This window comes from Fundulus heteroclitus, chromosome 11 (assembly GCF_011125445.2).
Source record: "Fundulus heteroclitus isolate FHET01 chromosome 11, MU-UCD_Fhet_4.1, whole genome shotgun sequence".
In the NCBI taxonomy this organism is placed as follows: domain Eukaryota; kingdom Metazoa; phylum Chordata; class Actinopteri; order Cyprinodontiformes; family Fundulidae; genus Fundulus; species Fundulus heteroclitus.
Window position 1 is genome coordinate 32089293 of NC_046371.1, and position 25278 is coordinate 32114570.

The 25278-nt window shown below is 43.2% G+C and overlaps 1 protein-coding gene across 4 annotated transcripts in view; it reads right to left on the bottom strand.

Annotated features, from left to right (window-relative positions):
• Positions 1-25278, bottom strand: part of ncor1 (nuclear receptor corepressor 1) — an 83288-nt gene that overhangs the window by 22961 nt on the left and 35049 nt on the right. For all 4 annotated transcript variants that reach the window (XM_036143394.1, XM_021320855.2, XM_012871219.3 and 1 more), the window contains exons 12-22: positions 20884-21062; positions 20741-20795; positions 20530-20631; positions 8115-8245; positions 6917-7209; positions 4777-4842; positions 2688-2824; positions 2496-2589; positions 1087-1534; positions 857-980; positions 433-610 (exon numbers count right to left, since the gene is read on the bottom strand). In XM_036143394.1, the coding sequence (XP_035999287.1) occupies positions 433-610; positions 857-980; positions 1087-1534; positions 2496-2589; positions 2688-2824; positions 4777-4842; positions 6917-7209; positions 8115-8245; positions 20530-20631; positions 20741-20795; positions 20884-21062 (1807 nt within the window). The remainder of the gene's footprint in view (positions 1-432; positions 611-856; positions 981-1086; positions 1535-2495; positions 2590-2687; positions 2825-4776; positions 4843-6916; positions 7210-8114; positions 8246-20529; positions 20632-20740; positions 20796-20883; positions 21063-25278) is intronic.

Below are 25278 nucleotides of genomic sequence, written 5' to 3' on the forward strand. Positions count from 1 at the left end.
CAGGCTTTAAAACATCTGCAAATGCGAGATGAGAAAAAAAAAACAAGGGACAATCAAATGCATGGAGAGATGATGAGACAATGACCGACAGAACACGGACAAAAGCATGGAGGGGCAAACAGTGGAAATGACAGATGGATGGACTGAAAGAAGATGGAGAGAAGATGAAGAGAAACAGGCAGATGGACAGACAGATGGGTTGAACGGGGATTAAAAAAATGCAAATACCAGTTCTTTTCCATACTTTTCTTTTTCCATACTAATCCAGTTAAGGAATAATACTTAATCAGGGTTTCTGCGCGGTCTGGAAAAGTCTACAGTTTGTCTGTTAGGGGACTACACAAGAACAAGCTGACCGACAATAATAGAATAGGTGTAAAGAACATGACCATGAGAAGGAAAAGCAACTATAAAGATCAGCTGTTCTCCTACCGTCTCTGTCCAGTATAGTTGGGCTGCGGGTGTTAAAGGGCGGCCTACGGTCTAGGTCTCCCTGATCTTGCCGCTGCTTCTCTTCCTGGTGTGCCGAGTCATGCACTGCTTTGATCTGGTGTTGAAGCATGGTTAAACCACTGATGGGTACGCCGCCTGGGCCATAAGGTCCTGGCACCTAGATTAATACAGCAGGCAAAATAAACTCTAAGACCCATTGATAAACTAAACTGGTACAGAAACAATATTTGAATGCAGGCTTAGTCAACTTTAGAGACTGTTTGTACAATGTCTCCATTCAAAATAGCTGATTGGGGTCAACTGGCTGCATACAGTAGTCTAAAAATTAGAATTGACAGTACAAGACTTCTGATTTCCAGCTACGTCACCTGTGGCGGTCCAAATAAATAAAGCTGAAACTAACCATCGGAGGGATAGACGCTGCCCTGTGCTGCAGCTGCTGGATACTGAGTTGGGCTTGTTTGGGAGAGGACATGAGCACCGATCCTGGAGGGCTGAGCAAAGAGGGTTTTTCCATAGGGTACATTCTGCAGAGACGGACAAATAAACTGTGTGAGCCTCCAAATTGTGCTTCAGTATTGATTTTATACAGGGCAATTATATTTGAAGTGTAAAGGAGTTTTGGAAACTCACCGCTGCCGATCAGGTTCAGCTTCCACGTCTTCATCAGCACTGCAGGTGGCGCTTGAGTCATTGTCTGAGTGGAGCTCCCGCTGCCGTTCGCTGGGCTCTCCCTTCTCAGCCTTCTCCTTGATCTCAGGCTCCACCTTGACTTGAACCTCTCCAGTCTTCATGTCCACATCCTGCGGTTCGGTTTTGGGATGCACAGGGCCAGGGAAAGAAGAAAGTTTGACTTTTTCTTCTTGGGAGCCACTCTCACTCTCTGGGCTCTTCTCTTCCTTGACACGAAACTCCCCGTATGAAGGCTCTGCAGACTTGGCGTTGCTGGCCTGGCCTTTGTCCTGGTCTGTGCACGGAGCTTCACCTGTGGTACTCTCTGGTCTCTTCAAGTCTGCCGATTTTGAGGCATCGGGCTGAGAGGGTGAAGGCGCACTTTCTGTATCGGAGCTGTTATCACCACCTGAGGAAGAATAAAAAAAAGACGAATTACTGAATCTCAAACTTTATAGCAGTCTATCAGGGTTTACAGTCATACTCCCTGAAGCCCCATTGATTTCCAAGCACCTTATAAACAGGATTGTTCTGTCGATGGAACCAGCCTGCTGTTATGACAATAATCATTGCTGTTGCAGAGGTCAAGGCTTTGGGTAAAGGCTTTAAATGTTACACCTCCAGGCTCATCGAACACTGACAAGATGGAGCAGTTGGTCATGATTCATGCAATAAAATATGATCTTTGAGAGAAAGCGCCTGTTCAAGGTTTCCATCGGCTCGCGTGTATTCAACTGCTACAGCTGTTTCCATAGTGATATCACCAGAAGCGTTAAATGTGCAAACTTAAAGTTAGAGATGCACCTTAACTCAACATCCTAATGTATGCAAGTACACTTCTAATCCTGCATCTGCCTGATCCATCTGTTAGGAGTTGCAGACCTCTAAAGTTAGAACAGCTCTTGTCATAAACTCTCCGACCTTTTGCTGATGTCGAACATTTTTTTTTTTTTGTACAAACTGAGCCCAAGCTGCGCAACCCATAAACAGAGACAAGAGAGGTAGCCAAAACCAAACGTGTGTGCAGATGTGCAGCTTTTATCCCAACTGCCCTTGGCCTAGAACCTCTGATAAACAGGAAGGAAGAGTGTGGGAACAAGTGTGTGTGTGTGTGTTCTTGTACTTCTCGCTGAGTGAGAACATTTTTTGCTCAGTTTACTAGTAAAGCAAGGACATTTTTTGGTTCTCACATTTGTCTAGGCTCGGGATAAGGTTTAAGACTGAGGTGTCAATTAGGTTTAGGTTAGGCCATAGAAAGGCTTGAAAATGAACGGAAGTCAAGGAAAGACCCCCAGTAAGTAGTTAAAACAAGGGTGTGTGTGTGTGTGTGTGTGTGTGAATACATGCTTCCCAACATTCATCTTTCTGACCTTCACTGTCATCTGCATTGTCCTCGTCATCATCAGGTGATGCCGTGGCTTGGCCTTCCCCTTGAGACGTATCAGCACGAGCCCTGCGAGTATCCTGGGAGACGGACAGAGATTATCCCGTTGCACACACACACATGTTGCGAGTTACAGCAATGACAGACCTCGAGAGGAAGCAGAGAAATGGGAATTTACCTTCTTATGCTGCTGGAGCAGGTTGTCCAGGTTGTGGCGTCTTTTGTAATTGAAATAGAAGTTCTTGCACTGCGCCTCGCTTTTGGTGCCCACCATTTTGGCGATGGCTGTCCAATTTCTGCCATGTTCAACGAGCCCTGTGATAGAAAGCACAAGCCTAAATTCAGCATTAAAGTACAACTCACCCCGGTATCAGAGCCTTACTCCATCCACATCTAATATTTGCAAAATGTGCCTTAAAAGTCAGATCTAAAATGGATGTTAAAACACGTTTTTGTCAGTCTTACTGCTTTGGTAAAGTGGTGGTCTTTCCCATTCTGACTAATGGACTATGGCCGAGTGTACAATCAGTTCTGAGCTCGCCAAACTCTAGGAAACTGCTCAAAAAGTTGCAGCAAACATGGCAAACAGCCCTTTGACATTGAAATTCCACAGTGACCTACTCTCTCTGCCAGCCCCATTTAGACTAAAGATGCTGGCAGCTTAACAAATGATCACAAACGACCATAACTGTTCCAGTTAGACGATGAAATGAGGACATTGTTGCGAGACTAATGTCTTATTTAGATAATGTTACCTGAAACGTCCCTCAAATCGTTGATGTTTCTTTTCCTGCATAGCTAATTATTACTATTCCCTGCAACAAGGCAGCTTTCTTTATTTTCAAGCACCAAATCTTTACAACTCAACAATAAATATTCATTGACAATCCCAATTTTTGACAATCCTGAAAACCACTGACAGAAAACCCTTCAGTGGGTTCAACAATGCACCAGCATGACCAAATCATTTATTATCTTTACTAAAATAGAAACTGCCTATGCACGATTTACATCACTGAGGAATGTTTGTCATGGTAGATTCGCCACGTGGTCCAAAATTAAAAAGTTGCCGGATATTTCTTAGACTTTTTAATTAAAAATACTAATTTTTTTATTGCGATTTGAATACAAACAGCAAATGAGTCAAGCTTTCATGGAAAACATCTTGAGTTAAAAAAAAAAAAAAATAAAATCACTGGATCGTTGTGGTCCTGTTTACTACAGAACTAAAACATGAAAGCAAAATAAGTGTTGATAAATACTTTGTGCGGTATGATTTTCCATTTTAGGAAAATTTTATCTGTAAAAACTTGCCATAAAAGACAAAAAGGGGTTAATCTCCAATCACTGCCTGTGATGTATTTTCTTGAACTGTGGTTGGTGTCCGCACAAAATCAATCCAAGAGCCACAAATGGCCTGCGGTCCGCACTGTGAATACCACTGATAAGACAAAACACGAGGTAAAGAACTTCAATATCTTTCTGTGCATGCATTCACCCTGCATTCTAACACTTTATGCAGATGAACAGGTGACCAAGAGAGAAGACTGTAAACCGCGTTTGCCTGAGCAGCCATGTGTTGGGGCTTAAAAACCATTTCTGAAACCGGGTCTGGTCATATGACTGACCTCTCCCAGCTGTACTAATCCAGCAGACAGAGCTGAATGCCTCAGAAGATGAAAGCAAGATGCTTTTTGGTAAAGGAAAAATATTCCAGCTAGCCAAGAAAGTTTTAATTCATCCCTTTATTCGCTCTAAGTCTAAAAGCAACAAGGACTAAGAAACCTGCTGTAAAAGAATGTACCAAGAAATTGAAGTGGAAAGTGAGGAGGAGGCACACTTTAATGGAATGTGACCAAAAATGATTACGGTAGGGCAGCCTCAGAACAAGGACATTATGTATCTGTTACAGGAAGGCATTTGAGAGGTAAAAGTAACACTTAGTTGATCTGAGTGTTACGCACTGTTGCTTCTTGAATGATTGATCACTTCTGAGAAGCAAGCAAAGCAGTAAAGCTAAGGAGGAAAACAAATCATGATGGATTTCAGGCATCTTAAAATAAAGTGCATGAGCTCTTTATTTCTGTGCAAACTGATGTGTGCAGTCATTCTTGAGTGCATGCAAGAAACAGATAGGCGGATGAAATATCTATTATTCATAAACAATACCGAGTTGGCATCACCCACAGCGGCAGAAGACCCGCTGTAAAGTGAGCGGCAGCAGGAAGGAAAGAATAACGACGGGCAGAAAATGAATCAAACGCTACCTTTTTTGGCAACTTCCATCTCCTCCTCGGTCCAGCGAGAAGTTTCTCCCGTTTCAGCAGCCCCAGCTAAATCACAAAGGGATGAGACGCAGCTCCATTAGCACTCTCAGAGAAAAAGAGGGAACACGACAGCAGACAAAAAAAAAAAAAAGAGAGGGAAATGAACAGAGAGCAAGAGAGAGAGAGAGAGAGAGAGAGACGGTCCTTTCCTCAGCCGCCTTCTTCTCATGGCCACTAATCTAATAATCTGTTTACATTCAGGGGTGCTGAGACCTGCTCCCTCACTTACTCGCCTCCTTTCACCCTCCCACTCTTTTTCTCTCTCTCTCCTCCTCCTCTCTGCTCCACGAGGGGAGGGCGCCTGGTCAGCTGACACAGCGTCAGACGCTGGAGGATCCGACATCCACTGGCCTTCCTCTTTGGGAGATGGCCTTGGATTGAGACAAATGAGCAAATAGAGCCGCCAGGACCCAAGCCCTCCCACCACTCTGACCGTGACGCTGTGTGTTTGACACAAACACAAGACACACACTCCCTCCTTTCCTCTTCTTGGCTGCGTAGTTCGCCAACCCCCCACCCCCTTAAAGCCAAATTCACAGAAGTGCACGGTGAGAGTGGAGAAGGGCAAGTGAACTCTAGCCTACTCTGTTCCATGGCACCCACTGAGACTGTGTAAACACTTGGATTAATATAGCTGCAGATATACCCTTGAGATTAAGAGGAGTTAAGCTGCCACCCACCTTGTGGATGAAGACGTTTTTTTCTCTCATGTTTTAAAAAGGTCCAATCAACTACACAGCGTCTTCATTTTCTTCAGTGTCTTCCACAAAGCTACGCCTCCATCCTTCATAGCACAATGAATGGCGCTCCCTGAGATGCAAGACACCTCGCCGATATGTGCGATATAAAAGCAGACCACCTACAGGTTGACATAGACTAAGTCCCCCACCGTTAGCGCCAACTGAATCGGCAGCTTGTTTAACTTGCCTGGCACCCCTTCAACTAGGCAACACTGACCCACAGCTACACTTTAGAACCAGGGCAACATACTTCTAAGAACCATAACAGGTTACGACAGAGCGAGCAAATACAGCCCTTTGCCGCGTATTTCTGTCCCTGAAACCTTTTCACATTTTGTCACATTCCAAATCCAAATTTTTTACCTATTTTGCAGGGATTTTATTTGCCGTTCGAGGTGTCCATTTGTATTCAGCTCCTTTGAGTGAACAGTTTACGTAACTTTCTTTTCTTGCCACTGACATGACGCCGACGGTCAATCAACCAATCAATTGTGGTGGCTCGTCAGTAACTGACCAATCAGCGATCGCAAGTGAAACACCCCTCACCTGCAGGAGCTGCACGGCGTTTACCCCGACAACTTTGTTGGGATTTTACATTATGAACGTATGAAAGGGATTTGGTCAAAAAAACATAGCTAAAAAAAGTGTAGTTCAGACACATGTTATCCTGAATGTTTAGAGGGTGGAATACAATTTATTCCTTTCCCAAAACTGAAGAGTCTAGAAATATAGGAGATGGTTAAGGCATGCGGCCGACCTCATGAGCAACAGACCACAACAGTAATCGACAAAGGCCTGTGTTGACGCAGTGAGCTCAGATCAGCCTGGGGTAAACTTCAGAAAGGGCGGAGAGGTCTTACAGTGGCATCATGTCAATTACAGCTGAAATCTCATACGAGCTTTTCATCTCTAGATCATAAACAGTTTGCAGAGTCTTGTGAAAACAAACTCAAGTTCAGTCAGACTGGATGGAGTACAACTGCAAACAAACTGTCCATTTTTGCCCCAAAATCTCTATTGGGTTTGTGGATAAAAGTATTTTCACACCATGATGCTACCACCACCATGTTTCGCTGTGGTATGGTGTTTTAAGGAAGTGGTGCAATGTTGGTCGCATCAATTGTTTTACACGTAAGCCAAAAGGTTATTTTTGGTCGCACCAAATAAGAACCTTGCATGTGTTTGCTGGACCCCTCATGACTTGTTGCATGTGGAATCGCTAACCTAAAACGCTAATTTTTCATGAATCATGCAAAACAAACCATATTTGTAGACAAACTCGATAGACTACTCTAGGAGCAGGAAACAACGTTCTTAGCCAGCAAAGAGAAAGTTTTCACCTTTATTAGCATCTGCTGCTACTGGAGTGAGGGATTTTGCAGGCTCCTTCATGGCCTTCTGTGCTTGATCAGATTTAGGGAGCTGTGGAGGATCTGGCAAGGCAGGCTCAGAGGCAGGAGGAGGCGTGTCCTCGGCTGCGACCGACGCAGCCTCATTGGCCATGGAGCGTGTGGTGATCCTTCTATTGCGGCGGCCCTGGCTGTTGGCAGTCTTCCTGCCACGCGGCGTGTTTTGCTCCTTTCCGTCCTCGTCCTCCGCACCGTCACACTTGTCTTTGTCCTTGCCAATCTCTCTGTGGTTTTGGGCAGGAGAAAAACACAGCTTTTAGCTGCTGCTGCAGCAAATATCCATCGCCGGGTGACACAGCAATACCAGGCTCTTCTGGTAGTCTGCTTTTTTCGCAGCGAAACATTGTTTAAAAGGGTCTAAAACGTATTTCAAATGCTGCCGTTTACCAATTTTAGCATATTCCAGTTTATATTCAAAAATGTTAGTCAGGATAGAGCAATACAACAAAGATTCCCAACAAAACCTGCCCTGCCTGGAGTATCCAGGATCACGCTAATACTAAAACTGTGAACATGGCTGAACTACACAACCCACAATCCCACTAACAACTGGTGCAGCTAAGTGTACAGTACTTGTCCACAGAACTGTACATATGTGGACATTTCATTGAAGTAAATTGCTACAGCACTTAAAAGTGGTTAGAAATAAACTATCTACGGAGAACAACAGGGTCGTTTTCCCATTTAATGTGATTTAATTGGGCTGGTATGAATACTGTTAATTATTATTTTAGGTTGACAGCTTTCTAGTCTCAATAAAGAATATTGATAATTGTTTAAAGTTTTTAAAAGTAGTTTTAGCTATTTTGTGTGATTGATTTGCTGATCAGTAAATACAAGCTTTCGTTGAAAGCATGTGGAAACTCAGACGCTGTTAACTACTGCTTAATTACAATCACTAAAGCAAAAACTAGCTCTGGTCATTAGCTATAGAGCTATACTTTTTCTGGACATCAGCATAAACCGTTTACCACAAAGCTTACACACACTAGCCTGTCATAACTGCAATTCAATATAGATTTTTCTTCCAGAAACAATGATAGCGAGTGGACTGAAGGCTGACATCAGAAGGAAAGCTTTAATCACGCCGTCTAAGAAACACCATGACCAAACATCGTACACAACTCACCTAGAATCCTCCTTTTCATCTTTCTCTTCCTCGTCCTTCTTCTCTTCCTCCTCTTTTTTCTCTGACTTCTCAGCTTTGTCCTCTTCGTTCTTTTCTTCCGACTTGTCTTCTTGAGAGGGACGTGTTATTTGCTGCAGAAGTAAAACACATCGGGGGAAATTGAGAGGGGGAAAAAGGGAAAGGTTGTAGCCAACTTTAACAACTAGCCACAACCAGTTTGCCACAATCAAATGCCAAAAACACCTTTAGACGCACATAAACCCGTGTTGTTATGCAATGGAGATTGATGAACGCACAACTCCAGAGATAAGCCTAAATTAGTCTGCTTGATTGTTCTAAAAATCATGAAAAATCATGACGTTGCATCAGAAAACCGAACAACATGATGAGAGGTAATGTTTCAGTAACCTAAAAAGGTCCAGTATTATCCTACATTATACCACACTACACCTCCAAAGATGCTTGTTTTTAAGACCTTTAGGTTTGTCTGTCATTGAAAACCCATCACAAATGAAAAAGGATTGACACCGATGCCAATTTTGAATTTGACACACACCGACAGATAATAAAAACTGGCTTTACGTCTAATAAAAAGAACTTAAATTTTTCCCTTCAGTTTCACCACCTATAAAGTAATATGGGGAAAAAACATCCATGGTGTGTGAATTTAGCAACCGTACTGATGGAGTAATTGAGGACAGAGCAACATTCCTGATCAGTGCAGGCGCGGTACACAACAGAATGCTTCCTCCTGACTGTTCCGTGAAAGCGCTGTGCTGGAACAAGTCTGGCTATGCCAAGCCAAACATCCCATGCTGGTACCAGATGGGGACAAGGAATGTGCTTCACTCAACGGTTAAGGCGGAAAGATATGAAATGAGGTAAAGAGAAGATACATAGGGGTACTTCTTTTTCTGGACGAGGGACAAAAGGGGGGAAACACCCATCTAAAACAGGATTGCACATGAGAAGCATAAGGGTTAACTCCACTATGTCACTGATATGAAGACGTAAGCTTTTTTTGAGCTTTATTATTCAGATGTTGACTGAAATTTGACCATTTTCAGCTTAAACGGCCCTGATCTGGGACCACTCATTCAGAAACTAAGAAGTCCGATCTTTTGCTTTCTCCCCCCCCCCCTGCGACCGATTGACACATGATACCCACAATGTTAGCACAGCAAGGACACAAAAACGCCACCGGATGCTTTTACTAAGTGAACAAGATTCAAGGTGAGTCAACTTCGGTGATTTGTTTAAAATTGAGTCAGAGGGACAACATAGATGTAGGAAGCTACTCAAAAAGAAACAACATATCGAAAAAATGTCTGTGGCTGATATAAGCTTTGAGAAAGCAAGAGAGAGCAAGACACTCCACTGATAACAGAAAGGCTGGACATATTATAGCAAAGGTTGCACCGTTTTATCCTTTTAAGATGTCAACTTCGGTCTGTGATAGAGCATACTTGATTTGGACCATAAGGCAAATATTAAAGAGTTTGCTCATATTTGCTTCACTCTGATGCTTTAAAAACATGACCAGGGGCTGCATAAAATAATTCTGCTCCTAAAATAATTCATGCAATCTGTGCTGAGCTGACCAGTACTAATATTAACCCACTGTAATGTGGGTTAATAATGTACCTGCTTCTTCCATTTTCTTTTCATGTTATAAATATATTACTAGATCCGGCCTAGTCAGACAGTTGTTGCATTATGTAAAGGAAGAGCTTGAGGCTGCTCAGTGAACCATGAAGGTTAAGATGTTGCTATATTAGAAGAGAACTGTGCATGTCTGAGAGTGGTGTATTTCAGAGGAAAATGGCTGTGCAGATTCTAGCTGCCTCGTTCGGCTGAAAAGGCTGCAGTGACTCTGATTTATTAAATTATGAGGAGGAACACACAGCCTTAATAGCAGCAACCAATTCCCTGAGGGGGTTTTCGAGAACGACTGCATGCACATCTGCAGCAGCCTCTCTTTTGCAGGAAAGCTACATTTATTTTTGGCTCCATTTGCTACGACGATGGCTACATGGCTGACTACAGAATGCCGTGTGCTTGGAGTCTAAACGATAAAAGTGGTGGGCTGGTGGCTTACCATCGAAACTGAAAGCACACTGGTGGACAGACATTATCGCCGACCAAAGAGTTACACTTTTTCAGCAACTCTCCTTGCTGCTCCCCGTCAGACGCAGTTTGACCCCATAGATCTAAATGCGCTAAAGACATCCTCTGGACAAGAATAACTCTGTTCTATTAATTTGTGTGAAATAAGTAATTTTAACAGTTTGCAATAGAAAATTACAAACTCGATATACGGCTGTAAAAGTTGAATTCACAAGATGATTTTAAAGCACATGCACAGAAAACTGGATAGTAGACATAATGACCAACATCTCTGTTAATACATTTGAATTTCTGAAACCCATCACTTACCAAACTACTTTATCAAGTATTCTGGGATTGATTTAGTGAACATTTTCTTAATCTAGAGCAAGTATCTTCACTTATATTTTGTATACTAACAAAAGTCTGTCTTGGGATACTCCTCACCTATCAAACATTTTAGAAGTGGCAGACAAAAGTGCATTTATTTTTTACCAGGAGGTCCAGTTGGATTCTTGGGATTATTCTTACTTTCTTTCCCAATCAGTAACAAACCGTACTAGCAGGGTTAGGAAATACTTATAATTGCTTTGGAGCTAGGACCATAGCATTTCCCAACTCTAGTTACCCACACTGAGGTAACTAAACATCTCCATAGACCCTCTGCAAGGATCGTGTCAAAAGATCAATGAGAGCCTGTGATTCTTTAGTTTCACTGTGTTCTGACAGCTAAACTGTCAAAAAACCCAGGTAGGGCATAACAATTGCCCTACCTGTCCAGATTATTTCAAGAGCTTTAATTTCTGCCATATGTTGCTGATTCACTGGTTCTGTTTGAGTTGGGAAATGACAACGCTACAGGTCAACTTTGAACTTCCTACTACAGCTTTTAGGCCACCAGAAAAGCCTTTAACCCTTGTTCCAAGGGATACGACTGCAGGTAAAGGAAAGTGACAAATGACTTCAATATTCCTGAGTGACATAACTATTCAGAGATCATATATATTAAACTTTTGGCACATGGATCATACAAATATGAATAGAGTAAACTTTTAAATCAGTTTTAAAATATACTGTCTGGTGGAGTAGTCTCCACATGTGCTGAGGCCCGTTTTCTGTTTGACAACTTCGTATGAAGGTCACTAGTGCCACAAATTTTTTTAAGATGCTGTGATAAGCTTTAACCAAAGAAAGGTTAAAGGACCTGCATTCATATAAAAGAAAAATTTTAAAATACACAGAAAAACATCAGTCACTGCCTGTTGTTGCCATGGTAACAGTGAGCTTTACACAGGAGAGTTAGAAACCAGCAAAAATCATCAGGGCAAATAAAAACATGGCTCAAATAATGTTGTCTCTCCAAGCAATCCCACAGCCAACAAGTGACATTCAAAGTCTTTGAAGAGCCTAAGTGATGTGCGCCGAGTTATCCGTAGGGTTCAGCACATTGGGCAGCAGAGAAAAACTGTTGTTGGCAGGCAAAGTCGATTGATTACAGCCTGAATACAGTTTTATGTCCAGATCATGTCCTTAGGTGCTTGACAATTCACCTTTCTCTCGCAAACAATCTGCATTGACAATAGACCAGTTCACGCGTGACGTCAGCGCTACATCCGGGTCCCGCGGGTATGCAAAAACAGTACCGTTCTCATCTACTACATGACAAAACGGGTGATTAAGAGCGTACTTTTAGTTCGTTTATTTTTGGAATCTAAACAATGCCTACGACTTGTTGTGCTCCCGGTTGCACACAGAGGCATTCCAAATCGTTGGATATACGTTTCTGTCGTTTACCGACGGACGAAGAAAGAAGAAAGAAATGGATAATTTCTGAAAAGAGCGCAGGCAGACAATCCCAATGGACTGTTGGAGCCATCATACCACGACAGAATTTGCAGTCTACACTTCATCTCCGGTAAATACAACTTAATTCAGCACTAGTCATTGTTCAACTTAAATAGCGGCAGAGGGGAGGTGGTGATCGCTAGACGGGGCCGGGAGAAGCGGAGTCGATGCGCTGCAGCAGCAGCACGGCGCATCATTTTAGTTTTCTTCGTGCAATCAGTGTGCAATAATGTGCGCCAGACAGCGGCTGCATTACGCCCCTGTTCACACGCGCTAGTACGTCTGTGTTTACGCTGCAACGTCGCCGACACCCCCACCCATTTTAATAAGACAAAAACACCAAAATAATCCGTAGTGAACAATGTTTTTTTTTTTTTAACCTACCAGGCGGGTCTTCCTCTCTGCTGAGGCACTGTTTGTGTCCGACTCCGCTTTCTGCTGTTACACAAACATGTCTGAACATCCATCCATCCATCCATCCATCCATCCATCCATTTTCTGACCCGCTTAATCCCTCATGGGGTCGCGGGGGTTGCTGGTGCCTATGTCCCGATATAAAATAATTGTAGCCGTCCAGTGGTTTCAGGGGCTTTCATGCTTGGCCAGCATTTCACATACTCGCTCCGTCCCTTCAGGCTTTTGCTGTGTGGATCTGGCAATCTGATACCATCAACTATCAACTTACTCTTAAAACGATCTTGTGATACGTTATCTAAAGAAGAAAAATACGTGGAGAACTCGTCAGTTTCTCTGTTTGCATCCGCCATTGTGTTCACCTTTTGCCTACCAGTCCGGCGCGCATGCACAAAAAACCCGCATCAAAACAATAATGAACTGGTCTATACGTCATGTCACGCAAAGGATTGTGGGATTCCTTATAGCTCCTTAAACAGGTAAGGGGCATGGCGAGCTCCCTATGCTAAAGGGGCTATGATAAGAAGCTCACAGGCTCCTTTTTCTGCCTCCTTCTTTACTGACTGCACTATTCGGACAGCACTTATCATGGTGAACACAGACACACTTCCGCTTTGGCTGAGGAACCCTTACCAACTAAACCCTGTCAGATGCAGATCAGGTTCCAGAATATTGTCAGACAAAATGGAGGAAACACATTTTTACTGTCTGTCTTAATCACATTTTTGTGACCACTGCATCTAATAAAAGACGTTTTACACGGTAGAGTGTATGTCATTAAAAAATGTCAACATTGAAGGTTGCACAATTGAAAATAAGGAACATAATTAAAAAAAATTTGAATCATTATTCCTAAAGATTTATGAAAGAGTACAGATTAATATTTAGTGCAGAATTAATGAAACTGGGGAACCTAGCACTTAACATCAGTGAGGCTGTAAATTGAGCTTTAAAATGAGGGGAAAAAAGGAACAGGAACAAGAAACAAAACAGTAGGACATTTACAAGAAGATTTAAGCATAAACAGGCTGTTTATCAGCAGCATTTTTTAGCCAAAAAAACAAAACTATTTGGTAGGAACATGGCATAATATGGCTAAGATGGCTTTATGAACGGCCTCTGCTGTTTGGAACAGTGTTCGTAAACCTCATTTGAGTGAAAGCATTCATAACTGAAATTTAAACTAAATTTTGACTATGTTTGTTGTCTCTTGATCCCATTTCTAAGTTTGAAAATCCCAACCTGGTTAGAATTACCTGCAGAACAAGCAAATACTTGCAATTTCCTTCCCAGGTCTATCATTTTGTTCAGGAGGGCATCACTTCTGTCCTAGTTGGACTACCTTGTACTCATCTTTTATGCTTCTGCAGCTACTCACAGGTGACCTAAAAAACAACTATTTTCAGGACGTCCTTCTGTTCCAGGCAATCAACTGTAGTCTCAAACCCATAACTAATATGACCTGTAAAGGGTGATAGACAATCGAGGAGGTCCTGGGATGCAGTGGTATGATACAATGCAATGAATCTCTTCCAGTGTCCATCTGAGAAATATGATGATCAGCAGAATCTGAGGTAGACAACATGTAGAGGATGCACTGAATGCATCTGAAAAGCCTGCAGAAGGATCAGGACACAGAGCTCAACCCTTTGGGGACTTCCTTTCAGGATAACGCCCACATCTTTTATGTGTTGCTCAGGTCCATTTTGAGAATTTTAAGCCTCAACTTTGGTTCCTCGACTGGAAGATCCAAAAGAACAGAGCCTTGTGGTCTTAACAGATCAACTTGTAATATTGCGAAAGGACTAAGCGATACATAAAAGCGGGTTTGTGGTTGTGTGTTTATTTAGAGACTATGATCTAACACAGGATATGACCTTGTTTCAATTACACCTAGAATCAACCAGAACATATAAGATAACAAAAAGGAATATAAGGAAATGGCTGGACAATATAAGGAAATGGCTGGACAAAAAAGAAAAGAAATGTCTCGACAGTTGAGTCAAAGTATCTCCTTGACAAAGTAGATCATGTGCAGTGGTCAGGACCAGCAATGAAGACTTAATAATGCACATAGGGATAATAAAAGCTGACCCTTGAAGTGCTGTAGCTCAGAGTCCAACACAATGCTGTTGGATCATGTCTTGCAATTCAATTGGCACTTCAAACCAGTCAGGTTGTCCATGTTGACCCTTGTCCAATGGTCTGAATTAACCTATATGCTTCAGAACTAGAACTCAGAGCAACGAAAGGAAGAAGGTAGCCTAGTCAAATAAAACCACATCTACTTTTATACAAATGCTGTATCCTCAAAAAGCTTTACAGAACTGTAGTTGAGACAGTATGTGACATAGCACCTTTAAGGACAATGCTCCAGCTGCAACATGTCAGACAAAGCATCCCTATAGGAGGGTGAGGGGGGGGCTAAGGGTAATTGGAATATCTCTACCCTCTGTCCAGGATCTGTTTTAGAGGCTACTATAACAGACTGTACAAATCATATGTCGAACGAGGCGATTTACAAATCTCCGTAATAGAAATGGTACCCCCTGAATACAGTGGCATCTCTTAACAGGATAAAGTGCAATGTCATGCAAACTGGCCTGCTTTGGGGAAAATAAGCTGAGGTGTTGACAGAGCCTCTACATTCTGTGGATCCTAATCCAGTGTAGCACCACTACGATGAGGACAAATTAGCCAGATCCATGGATACAAATCATTGCAGCTTACAGGACCAACAGGATCTGCTAGCGATCACCTGATGCCAGATACCACAGCAGGCCTGCAGGGGTCTGGTTAACTCCGTGTCTACTTGTGTTATAAGGGTTTTCTGCTCAATACATGAGAACAGATTTGAAACTGAAAGACCCTTTCACCCAACAAGGGAGTAAATAAATGAAATTTTACTCTTATGATCTATGTAACAGCTGTAAAGACTCTCTGGGGTGTAGCCTGTCTAGGCCGCTACAACAGTAGGGCTAATTTGTTATAGTTTGCTCACAAGCTGGTTGAGGTGCAAAATACAGCTCATCGTTATACCCACATTAGCTTAAGAAACCTTTAATAAGTGTCAACTGAAAGTTTACCGCCACTTTCTTTTCTGTCAAGATGTGGAAATGACGTCAAGCCCACAGCATAAATACATTAACATGACCGCAGAGGCTTGATTTGGGTGGTAAAAAAAAAGACCCTGCCTTCACATGTCCCAGAAAACCTAGCCTAAAATAGCTGTGTTCGACTGCCTACAGGCCTAAAATAAATATCTAGGTTAGGAAAGTAGCTGGTCTGCCAGAACGTGGCAAGACCCAGACTGCTGCCAGAAGAACTCGCTTAGTTTTACCAAAAAGTAAAGGCTTTGGTTTTAAAGTTAGTGACATACCTTCACACTCATTTGCTGGCAACAAAACCCCCTCTCCTCTGCTGAGCGCCAGTGCTAACTCGTGCTCCAAATGGGAATTTAGCCTCCAGTGCCTCCATGGGACCGGTAGCAGCGGAGGGGCAGGACGGCACCATAGCAGAGCTCCTTAGAAGGTCTGCCGGGCCACAGCACGGCCGCACATATTCCAGGAAACCGTGACATCAGGCCGCTTAAGCCACCCAGAGAATCGTCCATCTCCCATACACGCACTAATCTATGCAGGGTCACTCAAGGTAATCCCTGCTGAGCACTCCTCTTTGATTGGCACCCACAGGAGCACAGGGAGGTTTGTGGGCCTGTCAGATGGCTGGACTGTACCAACTCCCTATTTTGAGGAGGGGTGGATTTCTCTTTTTCACGAGCTCCAAAGAAGTAAAAGCAAATGGAAAATGGGGGAAAAAAGAAAAGAAGAAAGAGCACACAATCAGCAGATAGACTGCCAGCGCTGACTGGGTCTTGCTGAGGGTTTCTTTTTCCACTCAGTTTCACTCACTTGCCCTACATTCCACCGCTCGTGCTGTAGCTCACTCTGTCCTTTCCCGTCCCACTCTAATGACTCACTCTGCTCACTCAAACGCCAGTTGCTGAAGAATGGAAATCGGCCAAACACTGATAAACAAATCCTTAAATTACAAGCTAAAAATCCCACCTTTACATGTGAAGTAAACAGACATTTCCTGTACTTTCTCCAGGGTTCCTTTGAACGGGGGAGGCGTTATACAACAAAAAGTGTAGAGGTTAAACTCTGAAGAAACTTCTGCAGACACTTTAATGTGAAAAATGTTTTTGTGCTCAACAGTAATTGTGAATACTTTTGCTCGCGACCTCCTCCTATGTAAAGACATAGTCTACAACCACACAATTGTTTGCAGAGCAGATTTACTGAACAGAATGTTCTCTACTAGGGCTTGTGGTGCAGGCAAAAAGGGTAAGAAGCCCAGAGAGGATGAGACCTATCCTCAGCCCGCACTGCAATACTTTCTCTGAACTGGTATGAGCTGAAACAGGCTCCTTTCTGTAGACACCCTAAACAGGGTAAAGAATGAATAAAAGAAAGGAGATGGATGGATGGACAGACTGACGGCCCGCTTTATTTTCAGATTATGGAAACAAATTTTTGGAGAAGGCTGTGAAGACACGCTAGCCAAAAATAATATCTTGATATTTTTAGGCTGAATATACAATATTTATCTCAATGTTTTTCTTTTGATAAAGTAATTCTAAAAAGGCATCTCTTAGTCAAAGCTTTATCCCGAATCTCTCACAGGCACATTTTTTAACAAACAGCTGTAGATACAACATGAGAAATGGCTGTAAAACAATTTACTGGAATACATAAAAGTATAACTAACGCAATAGAGACCATCTCAATATAAACTATAGTCTTATCTTATATCTCTTTAAAATATTGCCCAACCCTAATCACCATCCAAGATTAGATTTTACCTCCCATCAACCTTTGGCTCCAAACCCATCCAAGGTTCTCTACATAATACAACTCAAACCAAAATACAAATAATCATCACATCACGTTTCCAGCATCGCCGTCACTTCCCTGTTGTGTTGCTGGGGTAAGACACTGACAGCGGAGATCTAGAATGGTACTTCCAATCAGCGACCAATCATCAAGTTTAAGCTCAACACAAAACATGCCAAGATTATTATTGCTACATCACTACACACAATATGCATATCATTAATTGCCTGAAATGCAATAAGTTGTAGCTATTTAATTAAATATGCCTTTATTATCCATGCATTTGATGAGAGTTGTATTTCTTTGCCATAGGTGGATAGACTCATCTACTTGGCAGTCTATGTTTTGCCATGAACCCAAAACTGAACGACATTAAAAGGCATACTATGCAACATTTTTCAGTTAATTAATGTGTTCCATACCATTTTGGATGATTAAATGAGTTATTTAGGTCGAACAAAAGTTTTCTCGGCCGCCCTGGTGGTCTGTGGGGGAAATACCGTACTTGCAATTGCAAGAGCCCTTGCCCAGCACCCTCAGGCTCAGAAGTCTGGTGCATCGCGAGAGTCTATCTTGCTTTATGGCAGGAACTCCATGTGTTTTTTCCCTGCCATTCACTATATGCACGCGCCCTCGGCCTGCACCCTCAGAAGTCTCGTGCAAGACTGCGAGAGTCGGTCTTGCTTTACGGCGAGAACTCCATGTGTTTTTGCCCTGCCATGCACGCGGGAAAGCAACAACAAAGAACTGCGTGTTAACGTCAATTAAACATGCAAGCATAGAGTTTTTTTATTTATTATTATTTTTTTTATTTTTTTTATTGTTATTTATTTATTTTTTAATGTTGGCGAGGCGGTAGCGTGAGTTTGGCGAGGCAGCCGCCTCGCCAAGATAGCGCTGTGGGAAACCCTGATGTTCATACTTTCACTGTGTTAGTTATTGTTTGTACTGCCGTTTTTTTGATTTTTCGTTGCGTTCGCCTGTCTGCTAAGCTCAAAACAACCGCGCCTGGCTTGACGGAGAAACCAGAAAAGCTGAGCATCTTTATGACAGTGCACTTTTACTTTCGCCCTCTGGGGGGAGCCTTGCTGGAAAAATCAACCCCGGTTGCATAGTATACCTTTAACTCTGTTCAAGTCTTATTATTGCAACATTCACCAAAGTATCTCATATGGTATATTTTCTTAATATTGCACAGCATTAGCAAGGATCATGACTCATCTCAACAGGACTTATAAACGAAGATGCTCAACCACTCAAAATGGCATCATTCATCCACTGATATTGTTTCCACTGTGCTCTAAAGACACTGCATCATTACCACAGTAACCTGAATCAAACAGAGCCTATCCAAGGAACGTGGTCAGGTCTATTTCAGAACAAACAAAGTGACAATTATGCACACAGATCCCCCTTGTTGTGGGAGGAAATTGGAGAACCCAGAAACATACTCGGCATGCACTAGGGAACCCCTTAGCTCCAAGGCAGAAGTAATAACCACAAAGCAAAACCATGCCAGACAAAAGGAAATAAGGATAGTAGGTATTTTTTCTTCATAAAATAGTCTAAAGCAGTAATTTAGAAATCCAACTGTCACATCATGACATGGCAGTCCTCAGGAAGGGCTCAGAACCCCAGGATTCATCCGTTCAGATAAGCAACTTGGAGGAAAAATGAGCTTGCCTAGTTTTTCTAAGTGCAGCTCTTGATTGGGGAATTTACACACTAGTTCAATATTTTTTAGGAGTTACTTTGGATTATAGGAAGTGAGGTTCTGTGATGCTGTCACTAATAGTTCCCTTACCTATAGTGCAGAGATGTCACATCACTGTGAGCTTGTTGGACATTTTATGAGTCCTCTGGCTGAGGAATGGGCAACTGCCAGTCAATGTCAACTGTAAGTTTGGAAGTTTGGAAGTGGTGGATGTTTATTCATGGGAGCGGTGAACGGAGGACCAAGTAGGAGGTTTTTCGGCGTGGCGAAACATTAGACAGATTCAACCTTGATTAGTGAGCAGGCTTAGCTCACCTAGCCCAATGCAAAATTGAAATTACCGGTATGTGCGCATAGGAACTTAAAACAGCCTTTAATTAGTTGAACCCTAAATTGCAGATAAATGCTAACACTGTGGTCTTGAGTGACACATATTTAATTGTAAATTGTTCATGCTGATTATTGATAAATGTTTCCGTTGATTGTATATATATAGGAAGTTAGCAGTTCCTATATATAGGAACTGCTTTCATTGTGTTGTGCCTTTTGGGCAAATCAACAGGGGGTCTGTTAAGGATTATGTGATCACAGAGTGCTGGAGCTGCAAAAAGCAGTTAACACGGAAACACCAGATAAGTAAAGGGCGCCAAGCAATTCACAGATGTGGCATGCATAAACAAATGGATAGCCATCTCGGGGCAGAATGGACAAGTGGATATCCCTGGAGCCAAACCAACAGTGACGCGTATCCCAAAGGACAACATCGGAGGAATCGACCAATCTTGGAGCAGATCTTTACTGGTCCATACAAGCTGACGTGACCCAGAGTTTGGCACTCTCTCGCTTCTGGATGTTAACCTGTCTGCATGGTTTTATGTATGAATGTCCAATGCTGAAGCTGTAAACATCCCTCTGCTTTGTTAGATTAAATATGTTAAAGTATAGTTTCTATTTCGAGAGTCTTCTTATTACTAGATAAGTCTACAATAGAGAACACCACTTTTTACAGGTAAAAGAACCAGGGAAGACTGCAACAGGGTTAATTCATAACAAACCCACTTTCCTAAAAATCATTTTCTGAAAAGTCCAAACTAATAATTTCACATTCATTTAACTAAGATTTGTCAAGGAGGCACAGGGACTACAGCTTTAATAATGAGTTCTTGTTTGGACCTTAGTCAAACCTTAGTGATGCATACATCAGGCATGCACAATGTCACTCTGATGACATTTAAACCAAAGGTAAAGACATAAGCTAAACTGCAGGAAACAAACGAAGCACACCATCACGACAACAGCTTGGATTATTTTCTTTATGCCTGCACTTTGGTAATGTGTTTATTCAGCAAAACGTAGAACATGTTAGCTTTTTAAGGTGGATTTTAGTGAGAGACTGGTAAAGAAATATGGCTGACAGATCTTCTTAAAACGTTGAATTTACCTGATTTCTTCCTCTCCTTCTGCCGTAGTTTCTCCTGACCAACGCCTTGTAGTTTTGGTTCTTTTTGTTCAAGTAGTAAAACAGGACACAGTCAGACACACACTGAAACAAGAAAAAAAATATATACATGCATATATATGTATACATTGTTTTAAAATGGTTTTATTATTATTTGATGCAGTTGTTTGAGCTGGTATTTATTCACATTTACCTTCCTTTCAAGATACGAGGCAATCAAACCAAAATTCTTCGGATGCTGCATGAACCTGCAAGGCAAATGCAGTCATTCATCAAAACTAAAACTCCAACCCTGGGACTTAATAGAACCGGGATGGTAATAAAGCACGGACTTACTTCTCCTTAAAGATCTCCTTCTCATGTTCCGTCCAAACGTTCATGAACTGCCGAGCTTTGTACACCTTCATTGGGTCGTCCATCAGGCCGTTCATGTTGATGAACTTCACTCGCCTCTGCTCAGAGTCGTACATCATGGGAGGGATGACGGACAGCTGTCTCATCTGTTTCTCGTTGTTCTGTGGCGCAAAAAGGGGTCAAAGGTCAGCTTTGCTTGTTTGATACAGAAAGCTAGTTTTATTGTTGCATGCTTCAAGGCATAAATGTGATATCTCCTCTAAGAAAAATGAAACAGTAGTTTTTCCTTTTAGAATATTACCTTCAATACAAGCAATTAGTTGGACGGTTTTTCTAAGGTCTAACATCTTAAGAACGAGTTTCAGAAAGGCTGAACAACGTTACTTTATACCAGACACCGGTCAGAATTAGAGTAAAACGAGCATGGTTTCAAATACAAAGACATACATGGAAGCCTGGTTTTAGTACCTCCTCAAACTGATTTAGGCAATATCTGTAAAGATTCCAAAACCCAAAATTTATAATTATACGAGAGATCTTTCCTGCCATTAGACTACCAACTATGGCCTTTAGGTCTTTAGCCCCTTAAGCCCAGAAGGGTCCAGGAGCAACTTCCGCCAAAAATTACATATCTGATATAAATTAAGTACAGCTCCAAACTTATAAAATGTAATTTTTAGTACTTGTGTCACTTAGAGACATTAGTAATAGTGGTTCCACATGAAGAATATGAATTAATGCCTATGTCTGATTTATACGTGATTAAACAAAGAAAAATCTATTTTTTTTATTTCTGAGCTTTGCCTAATATTTTTCAAAATAAACACTTTAAAACTACATGAAAACCCTTTTGAAAAAATAGAAGACTCAGATTTTTATATCCACATCTTGATAATAGCTGCAGCATATCTGAAGTGAATCAGCTAAAGCATATTTGTTTCACAAAGGTTTTAGTAGGCAGTGTGAGAGACGGACTTCTGATTTTGGCACAGTTTATCCAAAAGTGCCAAAACTGTGCCACGTGTTTTTCACCTTATAAAAAGGTTAGTGGGTCAAATAAAAGAGCTGATTTTCATTGTAGGACTCATTCTGCACATGAAAAAGCCTTTAGTAATAAGGTGTACCCTGTGTTTCATCAACATGTACCATTGTGCACAGCAGAATCAATAAAATGAAGAGAAAAGCTTGAAACTCACATTTCTTTAAAAAGGTTTCTAGAATGGCCTGTTCACTCCTCTGCATTGCTATGGTGGGTTTAAAAAGTTAAGGTGGCCATTATTATTTTATTGATTTTGACGGATAATCGACTTTACTAAAATAAAAAATTTGGTTCATTTATACCAAACAAGTTCTACATCATCTATGATCAAACCTTTAGGTGACATTTTCACTTAAGGGATACAGTTTTATTCAGTAGAAGTGAGCAGTTCTGGTACCAGCTCAGACTGATGCTACAGCCAGTTCTAGCTGGTTCAGTTAAAAACAGCGACTGTATATGCAGGTCTGCGTTTGTTTGCATTGACAATGCAGCTGGCAACAATCAGATGAACAGGAGGAAGGTAAGAAAAGATGATTTTCCATCTCTAGTTCAAGCTCAGTGACACAATGATCTTCCTTTTTTTAAATTAAGTACAAAACTGGCTGCATTTATAAAAATAATAATAATAATAATAATAATGGGATTAATGTTAATTTTTCCATTAGCCTCCATAACCACGTCTTAAGTTTCAGACATAACTTAGCAAAAGGCTGACCCTGCTGTAGTACTAGTGTTACAGGGCAGGAGTATTAATGCATCCATTTGTCCTCAGTAGTCAGAATCCTCGACCTCCAAGTCGGAAATTTTAATTGGAACAGCCCCTGAAGTCGGTATTATGAGTCGGAAAGTCGGTGCAACAGGATGGTACCCCACTTCGGCATTCATGACGGCTGCTACTCGCAGCAACATCGGGTAAAAAGTCATACTTTGTTTGTAGCAGATCTCTTTTATTTAAAAATTTAAATTTATTTATTTATTTATTTGAAGTCAGCCTGCTTCTTTTACGCCCATGACTCGCCAAGTGAGGTAGACGCAACCCCGCTTCAGCTGAATTGTAGTGGGGCAAGCCAGCAGGTCGAGGTAACAGTGGTCACGAAAACAAGACTTTGAAACGAAAGTTACGACTGTAACTACGGTTCTATGAATCCCGGATGACCGCCAGAGGCGGTGCTTAAAGCACTGAATGATCACTCTTGCGCATGCACAGGTCGAGAATCTTATACCAACATAGTCACGTGTGACCCCCGGTGACTCCGGAGCCCATATAGTCACGTGACAGCGACAGCTCAGTCCCTTAATCTTCTCGCGAACAACACGATGATTCCGAGGGACCGAGCGCTCTGGCGGTCATCCGGGATTCATAGAACCGTAGTTACAGTCGTAACTTTCGTTCTATTTCATCCCTACTGACCGCCAGAGGCGGTGCTTAAAGCACTGGATGACGATTACCAACAGAGTCCTGAGGAATCACACATGGAAAAGAGAGGACCCCAGAAAAAAAAACATGCCCACCTCACTGGGATGATGGTGGTCCTTGGGATAGGATCGCCTCCATTGGGTGAAGGGCAGCCAGGTTAACCCTGTAAAACCTAGCAAAGGTATTCGGGGATGACCAAGAGGCTGCTGCACAAATAGCCTCCAGAGAAACCCCAGTCATGGCGGCCCATGACACACTAATGCTCCTGGTGGAATGGCATCGTACACCAGCAGGGGGCTGTCGGCCCTGTAGAACGTAAGCTTGTTCTACCACGTCCACAATCCAACGTGCCAGACGCTGTTTAGAAAGGGCCTGCCCCTTGCGGGGCCCAGCATAGCAAACAAACAGACTATTAGACTGCCGGAGGGAAGCTGTGAGTCTGACATATGCCTCTAGTGCCCGAACAGGGCAGAGAGGCTCATCGGCCCCACCTGCATCAAGGCGAGCAAGCTGGAGGGGCACAGCATGGCTCGCAGTAGAGGCCACTTTGGGAAGAAAAGCAGCGTCAGGCCAGAGTGTGACGCCAGAACCAGCCGGGTTCCAGCGGCAACAGGACTCATGAACAGACAACGCATGGAGCTCACCCACCCGTTTTGCTGAAGCCATGGCGAGGAGAAAAGCTGTCTTTTTTGACACGCACTCAAGACTCGCCTCCGCCAATGGTTCAAATGGAGGAGATCGCAGGGCGGCGAGGACAAGGGAGAGGTCCCACACGGGCACAACAGGGCGTGTGGGAGGGCGCAAGCGACGGGCGCCTCTCAGAAACAAGGAAATATCTTTGTTACGGCCAACCGTTTCCCCACTCATCCCTGAATGCCAGCAAGAGATGGCAGCAACATAAACTTTCAGAGTGGAAGGAGACCGACCTTGGGAGAGCAGTCCTTGAAGGAAGGTCAAAATAACAGAAACAGGGCAGTGCACCGGGTCCTCGTGTCTTGCCTGACACCAGCTGTTAAAAACTTTCCACTTATGAGTGTACACCAGTCGTGTGGAAGGGGCCCTGGCATTAGTCATTGTATGCCCGATGTCTCCGTCATACTCAGAGAAGGACACGCCGGGCCCTGTAGCGGCCAAACCCAGAGATGGAGGCGACTGGGGTTGGGATGCAGGATCTGACCACCCAGTTGTGACAGGAGGTCCTTCCTGCGGGGAAGAGGCATCGGAGAGCTGCAACAGAGCCTGTGCAGCAGTGGAAACCAGGTCCTCCCCGGCCACCGGGGGGCTACCAGAACGACCTGATGCCCTTCCTGAAGGACCCTCAGGAGTGTTGGGCCTATCAGGGGAAGTGGCGGAAACGCATAGAGCAGCACCCTGGGCCAGTCGTGTGCCAGCGCATCCTGACCCAGGGGACTGGCACTGTCTGCCAGGGAGAACCACAGGGGGCAATGTGTTGTCTCCTTGGATGCGAACAGATCTACAGCCGCCCTTCCGTACCTCTGCCAAATGATCTCCACTACCTCCGGATGGAGCCTCCACTCTTTCGGTGGTGGGCGTCCCCGAGAGAGAATATCGGCCGGAACATTCTGGACCCCTGGAATGTGGGCTGCTCTGAGGCTGGTGAAAAGAGGGGCCGCCCAAGTCAAGAGCTTCTGGGTCAGCCTCAGCAGGGCTATCGACCGTGTTCCCCCCTGATGGTTGATATGAAACACCACCGAAGTATTGTCCGACCGCACCAGGACATGCCTGTGGCGCAGGCCTGGGAGGAAGTGTTGCAACGCCCGCCGCACAGCCTCTAGCTCCAGGACGTTGATGTGCTGCCGCTTTTCCTGCGGAGACCATGTCCCTCGGGCAATCTGCCGCTGCCACGACGCCCCCCACCCTGTGGTGGATGCGTCGGTAGAGACGACCTCCCGTCGAGACG